This window comes from Brassica oleracea, chromosome C4 (assembly GCF_000695525.1).
Source record: "Brassica oleracea var. oleracea cultivar TO1000 chromosome C4, BOL, whole genome shotgun sequence".
Lineage (NCBI taxonomy): Eukaryota > Viridiplantae > Streptophyta > Magnoliopsida > Brassicales > Brassicaceae > Brassica > Brassica oleracea.
Window position 1 is genome coordinate 34,699,191 of NC_027751.1, and position 10,384 is coordinate 34,709,574.

A 10,384-nucleotide genomic window follows, 5' to 3' on the forward strand; every position below is an offset into this window, starting at 1 on the left:
CACTTTGTGAGTTTTGTTATTTATTAAAGCTTTGATTGGTAGAGCATTAGCATTAACATTATGCTCTACATTCTCTAATCAACAATTGTTAGAAAAATATTTAGAGAAACATTTACTAAATGCAAATGCTCTCCAAATGCTCTCTGGCCAATGCTTTCACATGAAGCTTTTATAAGAGCATTTGCATCTATAATTTATAAAATTAAGGAAAATATATAATTAATTAATTTATTTTATTTAGTAATATCATAAAATTATTTTTATATCCAGAAAATAAAATTTTGATTTCTAAAATTAATTTATAATAAAAATATTTTTTAAAAAATAGTTTTTCACGTTTAAAATATATAATTTAATTTTATATAATTTAATTTATTTTAAATGTGAAATATTATTTTTAAAAATATATATTTTAATTATAAAATTTATTTTTAAATAATATTTTTCAATATAAACATAATTTTTAAATAAAATAAATTAATTACATATCTTTTTAATTTTATATGTTAACATATATATATATATATATATATATATATATATTAGAAATATATTCATTAAAAATAAATATACTAATATACTAATTAAAAATAAATATATTATATATTATATACTAATTTTTATAATAATTTTAAATAGCATACTCATACTGCTCTACCAATCATCATATTAAACAGTTAGCAAAAGCATACAGGTCTTACAGCATACTGCTTCTATAGCATACTGCTACTGCTAATGCTAATGCTCTGTCAATCAGGGCCTAAGTGTTATTAGATTTTTACCCATGCTTTCAAAATGCGGATTATTTTACATTTATAAAATTCAATAAAAATGCATGAAACTCATCTAAAATTTGGAACCGTTTAGATCTTAGTTTTAATATCTAATGGGATTGTCTATTTAAACTCGTCTCATTCAGGACTTACTCATCTATTTGTTCACTTGTTTCAACTTTGAACATAGCACCGCTACAAAGAAAGAAACAATGGTGGGCCTACAGGCTTTATTGAAGCCCATATAAATAGATTCCTAAATGATGATGACGGAATAATAATAAAAATAAGAAAAAGAGTTGTAAATCGTAACGGAAAGGAATGAATGAGAGTTTCGCTTAATCTCTACTCAATGCGTTGAAGATCTCTGCAGCCATAAAAGCCAAACACTCCCCAGATCAATTCTCTTCCGCTCGATCGAGATCTCGTGTGAATTGGTGATGATGATGATACGCTTTCTGTAGACTTGAACCAAAATCATGAAACTCTGGTCATGTTTGAAAATCCAGTAACAAGCAGTCCTCATCTTCGCAAATCTGGTAGCAAATCCCTCTTCCTTGATCCTGGTAACCCTCCATCCCCAGCTCTGATTCAAAATGCATGTTTTTGATTGCGTGGATCTAAAATGAACGAAGCGAGAAAAATGTTGTCGATGTGCTGATCTGATCTGATCTGACACAAAGGGATTTTAATTTCTTAATTGGGTTTAGGTGTAAGCGGGCATTTAGGTGGTGCATCAGAAATGGGTGGTGACCTTAAAGGATCAAGTTCACCGCTTCAGATTACAACAATGGTTCCTTCTCCTATTTTCCTTTGGAGATTTAAGGTTTGCTTCCTGAAATTAGAGACTAATTTGAGCATACATCTCTGTAAAAAATGGTATCGTTTGATGAAAGTTTTTTGTTCCACTGAATCAGGTTGTTTTGTTTCTTTTCTGGGCTTTATGTTGCTGCAAGGTTAGTAGTGATCTTCTGTAAAAATTTTAATGTGAATTTTTTTTGGCCCATCTTGATCTTGTTAATGATGTTTGAAGAACAGATTGGATGGGATTCAGTTATGAGAATGAGTATTGACCTGCGAGATTTGTTTTTGTACGAAGCCTTTCTTTATTACAATCCTCTTCTTCTTGTGGTAAGTTAAGATTCATCTACTCTCTTTAGATAGATTAGATAGACCTCTTTCTCTTCTTGTTATATCTTTCTATCTTTGTGGCCTTTAGACCATGATGGTTTGGCTCTGGGGAGTCAACTTATGGGTGTTCTCTCAAGGAAGTGTCAATTACGCCAAAGTCTTTGATCTCGACCATAACCACCTCACTCATCGAGAGATGTGGAAGGTACTTTACTTTTCTATTTTAATATTCAACTGTACACACACGCTTCTCTATTTCCGTATTATTCTCAGTTGTTGTGTGATTTTTGGGCTGCAGTGTAGCATGTGGATGACAATCATTGTCCCTACTAGCATGACTGCGTATCTATATCTCTATTCTCATGGTGAAGTATCTTTGGCTGCTTCACAACCGGTTAGCGCCTTCTCTTTTGCTTTATTGCAAATGTTATGTTTCTGATACATCTGCTATTTTGTATGTCACTGGTGCAGGTGCTTCTGTACATTGCTTTTGCTTTGGTTCTGATATTTCCCTTCGACATTTTCTACTTGTCTAGTCGATATTTTCTGCTGAGAACATTATGGAGGATAGCTTTTCCACTACAGGTAAAATGTTCTATTGATTGTAATTAGACTTGCGATTGACAAATCTCCAAGTTTTGCGTAATAGAAGTGCCATGCATTATATAAGTTCATCAAGCATGGAGATCTGATCTCAGTTTTTTTGTTTAACAGCCAATTACATTTCCGGACTTCTTTTTGGCAGATATTCTGACCTCCATGGTAAAGGTATGAAATTTCAAAGCTTACTTGTAATAATTATGTTCTTAGAAATTATGGGATTGGTAGCAGGAGGCTTATTGTAACTAACTAGTGCCTTCTTTTTATATATCATATCAGATTTATAATTATGTTGATTGATGTTTTTGATAAGGTTGCGGTTTAGGGTATTAAGGAGCTTCGGGATTGTGAAACGCCGTAGCTCCCTCTCTCTGTGGTTCTTTTATGTGTGTTTTGAGTAGAATTGCTAGTGTTGAATTCCTCCTGATTTAGGAGATGCACGATAGGCTTAATCTAAGCATCATATTCTCCATGTTGAACTGGTTTTCATGGAGAAGAGATTGTTGTGTCAGTTGATGTTCTTGTAATTGGATTACTGGTAGTAAATTTGGACTCTTGTAACCGAAAGTTTTAAATATTTTGCTCGCTTGATGTGGTTTTTATAGAGGTGTAAATGTTGTTGTCGTCGCTTGCATTATAAATCTAATATGCCAAGGAATGGAACTGAATACGTATTTCTCTTGTGCATCTTATTCTGCGCCGATTAATATTATTCTACTGAGTTTCATTTATGATTGACATGGGTAATTTATATGCCAGGTGTTTTCTGACTTAGAGCGCTCCGTCTGCCGGATGGTGCATAGACAGGTAACTACTTTACTTGGTCAATTAAATACCTGTGACATCTAATATAGATTTGAAATATCTTATGCTGGAGAAACTAGTTCCATTCTTTCCTATGAACTGGAAGAAGTATAGATCCATCTACACTACCAAAAATTTATCCTACAAGACTGACAAATGCCAGTATTTGCCAAATCAGCTGATATAAGATTGAAAATCTGTTAAGCTGGATTAACTAGTTCGATTTTTCCTCGGACCTGAAACAAATAGCTTGATCTGTACTACGAACAATTTACCCTCCAAGACTCTTGACAAACGCTAAGATATGATGTATCAATGGAATCCTGGCTGTTTGTCAACCCTGCACGGGTTTCATACCTTGTTATCTGTAGTAAAATGGTGGGATATATCAAGTCAAAGAAGTTTCTTGTACTTTCAGGTCGCAACAATTGCGTGGTTTGAAGCTGATGCTGTCTGTGGCAGTCATCAAATTGCAATTCCTTTGGTTCTTGTTTTCCCCTACATTTGTCGTCTTTTGCAATGTCTTCGACAGTACAAGGATACAAAGGAAAAGTCATCTCTTTTAAATGGTAAAAGCCTAACCTTTGAGCACTGATGTTCAATTGTTCCGCATCATCAATCTTATAGATAATTTGTGGGTTTTTCTTCAGCTCTGAAATATTCAACAGCAGTGCCTGTGATCTTTCTTTCTGCGCTTAAATACCACGTGATGCCCGAGAGCTGGACATCATTTTACCGACCCCTCTGGCTTTTCTCAAGTGTCATCAACTCACTCTACTCATTCTACTGGGATGTAACTCGAGATTGGGACTTAAGGTAATAGGTTGAAACTGCGTCTTCCTATCCTCTAAACAATTTTTTCATATCATAAGCATTAGTCGCATCACTTTGTTTCTGTTTTGTAGCGGTTTCACTAAGATATTCAAGTTTAGCCGTCCAAGTAACATATCATATCTCTTATATGGCCGACAATGGGTGAGATTCAGCTTCTACTTTCCGATGAAACGTCTTTGTGTTTTCTTCACATTGATGTTTGGAACCGTTGAATATCATTGCAGGTGTATTTCTGGGTGATAGGGAGCAATCTGGTGCTGAGGTGTGCATGGACATACAAGTTATCGGCACATTTGAGGCACAACTACATAACGGTGTTCGCAGTGACCGCCATGGAGATGTTTAGACGCTTTCAATGGGTATTTTTCAGAGTAGAGAATGAGTGGAACAAGATCACCAAATCGCATCCATTGGCTGAGATTTCACTTGAAGAAGACAAACTACTTGGTTCTGCTACAACCCATGATGTCTAGTTTTCTTTCCTCTAGTCCTATGCAAAAAGAAAAAAATTCTTGTTTTCGTATCGGTACATTCAGTGTCTAGACACTTTCTGGAAATATAATACACTTTTTCAAGAATCGAACCAAATTTACCAGACTAAATCATACGGTTCTTTAGAAAATGTACTTTTGGCTATGACATGAAAATGTTCAACAAACTCGTTATAGGTTGTAAGGAGTATTTAGAAATGAATTAGTGTTAGAAGAGGGGGAAACGGGCTAAAATTAACAAACACGATCAAATTGTTTAAAATACCATTACTTGTGAGAGATTAAATCATTTTGCAGTTCATTCTAGAGAAATTATTTGAAATACCATTATTTGGCTACCAATTTTTAAAATACACTCAATTAAAATTAAAATAACATTTTGGTTTAGGATTCCGTAATTATTGTTTATGGTTTAGTATTTAGGGGTGGGGTTGTGTTTATAAACTTTTAAACATCTAATCTATTAATTTAGGGTCATATTTTTATCTACCAGTAACTATAAATTAGGTAATATGACATTTGATTATTTACATTAATAATAAACTAACTATAAATTTGATTTTTTTTTAATTATAAAAAAAATCTGTTGAAAAATAATCTAACAAAATCTTACTTAAAATTTTAAATATTTTTATAAAATAAGATATTAATTAATTTCGTAATTAGTAATATAATATTGTTATAAATAAATGTTAAATAAAATTTTATTATAAAACAAGAAAATAAAAATTATATACTATTTTCTATAAATTCCATAATTATATTTTGTATTATATAAAAATAGAAGTGATATATGAATTAAATATGAAAAATTATATTAAATAGGTAAATTAACATAAATTTTTTTTAAATTGTTTCATTTAAATAAATTATCACTCATCATTAAAATAAGTTAAAATTCGTAAACTATATAATATTTTTATAAAAAAATAAATTTATTAACATAGGTTAAACTCTTATATCTACAACTATATATAATATTTTTATTTGTTTTGAAACTCTGAATAATATATTGTTTATATACAAAAATATAATAGTATATAATAACCTTTAGTTTATATACTATTTAAAAAAAGTTGTTATTATAAAACTATGAAATTTTAGTAATTCATTTAAAATATTAATGACAAATTAAATTTTAATTATAAAAATAACTTTTTGAAATGCACCACGAAAAAACAAGCGATATATGTTGTAAACATTAAAGCAATCTAATGATTTGAAATCTTAATTAAAAATAAAAATAAAACTTAATATCTTAATATCATGATTAAAAATATATGTTAATATCATAACATGCCGAATAAGAAATATAAACAATAATATTATAGACTTACACAATATATAATATTAAAATGAAAATTATATATTTAAAAAATTTGTGATAATATCAAATACATTTATAAAATGAAAAATATTTGCACGTATGTGCGGGTTAAAATCTAGTATAAATTATTTAGGAGGGTTAATTTAGTTTTCATTTTCTATCAACAACTTAAAGTATTTATGAGCTACATCAAGTATTGGCCATCACATGGCTAACCATGCCAACTATATTAATGCATGTTTAACTACACGAACTATATGTTACGCATGACCACATCCCCCAAGTTAATGACGTTATGTAATCAACATCATTAAGTTAAATAGAGTAACCGGCGATGGACACGTGGATGTCGGAAACTAAACGCTGTTAATTATCCCGTTAAGACAGATTATAACCCGACCCGCCTACCCAATATTTCTATAATTCTAACCCGACCCGTGCCCAAATAAAAGAAAAAGGTATTTGGGCCCCAATATTTTAAACTCGGCCCAACCCAATTCTTTATAATAATGAAATCAGAGTCGATCTCTGTCTTAACTCTTCCTCTTTTCTTCGTGAAGCAGAGATTTCAACCTAAATCAAAATCGAGTCCAGCATCTACAGAGAGGAAATCAGGTAAAATCGCTGAACCCAGTATATAAATGTTTAAGATTTTGTTAGATTATTAGAAGAGATGGTATTGATTGACATATCTTTGATAGATGGATCTAAGCTCGGGTTCATCAAGAAACAGTAGGAACAGAGGTTATGGTAATCGCAAAATGTGTGCTTGTCAGTTGCCTGCGAAGATTTTCACGGCTTGGACAGATAAGAATCCTGGCCGAAGGTTCTATGGGTGTGAACTGTACAAGGTCTAGATGAAATTAATGGCGTTTGGTAATTAGTAGTAATTAGAACTGTACAAGTTCTAACATTATGTCTTTTGTATCATTAGGAGGGGGGGAATGACCATTGCTCTTACTTTGCGTGGTTTGATGAAGAAGAAGTGAAAGGTTGGGCTAAGAGGGCTTTGATTCAAGCTCGGGATGAAATACGAGAGAAGAAGAAACGTATCAATGAACTGACGGCCAGTATCAATGAGCTAACAGCTACTGTCAATGAGCTTCGTATGGAGTTGGAGCAGAAGAAGGTTGAGAAACCAGGTTCTCGTGAAATGGTTGTGTATCGGTGATGCATAATAATGTGAATTGAGCTTAATGTAATGGTTTGTACTTTGTTATTGGTGTATCAGTCATGCATACAATGGAATGGTTATGTATCGGGTTGACCTTTAATGTTGTTGAACAATGTCAATTGTGGAATATTTTCATCATTTATGCACTAGTAGTATCTTGCAAAACAAGCGAAATGAGTCATAACAATTTTTGAAGATCAAAATAAGCAAAAGAGTTCTTTTTTTTTGAAACACTGCAAAAGAGTTCTAACATCATGATGTTACACATCAAAAAGAACCCGAAAACCCCGAGAATTCTAATAACATGATGTTATACATCAAAAACAAGCAAGAACCTGTGAAACCCAAGACTGCTAACATCGTACAAACATCCAAAATATAGACATGTTCTTGAAACAGAAGACATGATCAACCAAACAACAATGAAGCCAAACGGTTGCTTCTTCGGAGTACTTGAGTCGGTTGTGGGGCAGTAGAAGAAATGTCTTGAACTTCAAACTGTGATTGATCTTCAACTAATTGAGCCATGAAATCAGCTTCCATTTCAGCCACCTCTTGTGCTTGGTCATTAGCTTCCTCTTGATCTTGTAGTTGATCTTGTACTTGTGCCTCCAACTGAGCTTCCTCATTAAGACGCCTTCTCTTTGCTTTGTCTTCTTGAGACTGCGGTAACACAAAATATACAGTATAAAAGAACTTGGACAACACAAAGTAGACAATACAAAAACAATTTAAAAGAGCTTAGACAATACCTCATGTGGACACCTCCTTGAGTTATGTCCCTTTTCACCACACAGCCCACAATGTCCTTCTCTTCCTTTCCGACCAACTTTCTTTTTCGACGGTGATTCATGGACACCCTTGATCCTCGCTTTACTCTTTGGTCTACCTGGTGGTCGCTTATAAGGTGGTGCAAAGATGCGTTTGCCTCCAACTTCTTCCCAAAACTTAGGGCCATTTACAGGCTTCAGACCTTTCCGGTACGTCTCTTTCCGTTTATCAGTCAAATAGAAGTCAGAAATGTAGTCCTCAACTAGCCCGGTGTTCTCCCGGATTGCAGAAACAGCATGGCGACAAGGAATACCTGTCAAGTCCCATTTTCGGCATACACAAGTGCGCCTATTAAGATGGACTGAATAGCCATTTGTCCCCTCCACAATCTCATATTTCCCACCAGTACTTGACACGGAGTAACAATGCTGAGCTTCTTCACACGACTTCTCCATCTCTTTTCTTGCTTTCTTTGTGTGTCTTCCAATCTCCTTGCAAGCTATCTTGTACCTATTCGCAATTCTTTGCATTGCATCTCTTCTTATGAGCTCCAGCATCTGCACAAATGGCTTCTTCCTTGCAGTCTTCAAAGTCCTATTGAAAGACTCAGTCAGATTGTTGTGAGTATCCGCACAACAACAACCAATCCTAAAAAAAGCTCTGCACCACATTCGATGATCTTTCTTCAACAGATCATCACACGCCCTAGGATCAAACTGTCTGAAAGTTTTTAGATTCTCCTTGAAATCAGCTTCGTTATAACTGCTCGCAACTCTCCAAAACAGTGGTTTTAAAGTGTCAGACTTATGGAGTTTCTTCAAGTTGGCGTAGATGTGCCTAGCACATGCTCGATGCTCAGCCTTTGGCAACTCAGTAGCAACACCATGAATCAAGCTTCTATGCATGTCGGATATGATAGAAATGTTCTCACCTTCACCCAAATCCAAGTCAAGCTTCAACTTGTGAACGAACCATTCCCAGTTGTCATTGTTCTCAGCCGAAACTACTGCCCAAGCTATAGGATATATCTGATTATTTGGATCCCTTCCAATTGCGGTGAGAATCATCCCCTGGACAGAATGTTTTAAGAATGTACCATCTAAGCCGATGATAGGTCTGCAGTTGGCTTTCCACGACCTCTTTAGAGCTTCAAAACAGATGTAGATTTGTGAGAATATTTCCTCTCCATCCTCTCTTCTGATGGTGTTGATCTCCACAGTTGTGTTTTTATTTGTCCTGAAAAATATAGTCAATAAATATCAACATAATGAAAGTATTATCAAGAATGAAAGGTAATGAAAAACAAGTATACCTCTTAATTTCATGCTCGTAATCTCTAAGTCTCGCAAACTGCTCATTCGTTTCAGCTTGGAGTTTATCAAAGATCATTCGCCTAGCAACTTGCGACTGTGGAGGTGAGATGATGATGTTGTACCTCCTCTTCATTTCATCTTTGATTTCAGGAGCACTCATTTCTGGATCGCGCCTAATGTCTTCTAAAAATAGATCAGCTATCACAGGACTCTTGATCTGTTTACACCTTCCCACAGGATGACACTGATGCTCGTCCTCATAGGTTTTCACCATCCACTTCCCGATTGGATTCTCCACTGAGCAGTAGATGCGCCACCCGCAATCTTTCTCATCACACCTTGCACCAAGCTTAGTCTTCTCCCATCTATCAAAGACAACATTTCTCCTTGTCTTCAGAATGTATCTGATCACATTCTCCTTAAACTCCTCTCCAGTACTGAATAGTTGCCTCAGACTGAAAACACCATCAAGCACATTTCTTTTAACCAGCCTCTCAGCTTGTTCTTCTTCATCACCAGATGAGTCATCAGTGGCAGGGTAAACCTCATCTTCATCTGGAATTTGTTCTTCATAATCCACATCTTCTAAAATATCTATCTCCTCCTCAACTACCTCAACCTCATCATCAGACTCTGAATTTTCAGACCAACCTGCCTCAAAATCTACACTATCATCATCTGAAGCTTCGACCCCATATGTTGGATCTTCAACTTCATCATCACTCCCATGCTCACCACCTTCATGAATCGGTTCAATGGCCATCTCTTCATGTACACCATTTTCTCTAGCCTCAATACCATCCTTTTCAATATATATGTCGACCTCCTTATACCATCGACCTGCTGTTTCCAGTTTCTTCTTGTTTTTCTCCACATTTTCCCACAACGGCTTTCTATCTTCAATATTTTCATATGGGAGCTTGAACCATACTTTCCCAGTAACGATATTTCTCTCAGTCAACTTTGACACCAAGGATGTGAAGACACAATTATAATCCACCTCAAACATAGTGACCTCTCCATCTACGTAATCTACAATCGCTTCTTTCTTTTCAAATTTTCCAGAGTGATAACATTTTACTTTCACCACCAAATCCTCGTCACTGTGTTTAAAAGTCCAAAAAAGCACCATTAATATACATATAAAACATAAAGCCGACAAGAAG

At 34.5% G+C, this 10,384-nt stretch overlaps 2 protein-coding genes and 1 long non-coding RNA gene across 4 annotated transcripts; 2 read left to right on the forward strand and 1 right to left on the reverse strand.

The window, feature by feature from the left end:
• Window positions 1-1,052: 1,052 nt before the first annotated feature.
• Window positions 1,053-4,717, forward strand: LOC106336894 (SPX and EXS domain-containing protein 1). Its single transcript, XM_013775863.1, has 13 exons — window positions 1,053-1,339; window positions 1,484-1,599; window positions 1,691-1,729; window positions 1,812-1,904; window positions 1,993-2,109; window positions 2,203-2,298; window positions 2,376-2,489; window positions 2,619-2,672; window positions 3,264-3,311; window positions 3,727-3,877; window positions 3,959-4,124; window positions 4,214-4,283; window positions 4,367-4,717. The coding sequence occupies exons 1-13, from the start codon at window positions 1,267-1,269 to the stop codon at window positions 4,613-4,615; spliced, it is 1,386 nt and encodes a 461-aa protein (XP_013631317.1). The 5' UTR covers window positions 1,053-1,266; the 3' UTR covers window positions 4,616-4,717.
• Window positions 4,718-6,505: 1,788 nt separating this feature from the next.
• On the forward strand, window positions 6,506-7,271 carry LOC106341346. Of its 2 annotated transcripts, none has more exons than XR_001269610.1 (3): window positions 6,506-6,575; window positions 6,662-6,795; window positions 6,895-7,271. It is a non-coding gene; the product is annotated as an uncharacterized LOC106341346 (long non-coding RNA). The 2 variants fall into 2 exon arrangements; XR_001269609.1 differs by having other exon boundaries at window positions 6,662-6,786.
• A 271-nt stretch (window positions 7,272-7,542) lies between these two features.
• On the reverse strand, window positions 7,543-10,227 carry LOC106338730. The gene is made up of 3 exons (XM_013777637.1): window positions 9,218-10,227; window positions 7,887-9,141; window positions 7,543-7,797 (listed from the first exon to the last, which is right to left on the reverse strand). The coding sequence occupies exons 1-3, from the start codon at window positions 10,225-10,227 to the stop codon at window positions 7,543-7,545; spliced, it is 2,520 nt and encodes an 839-aa protein (XP_013633091.1).
• Between the last annotated feature and the right edge of the window lie 157 nt (window positions 10,228-10,384).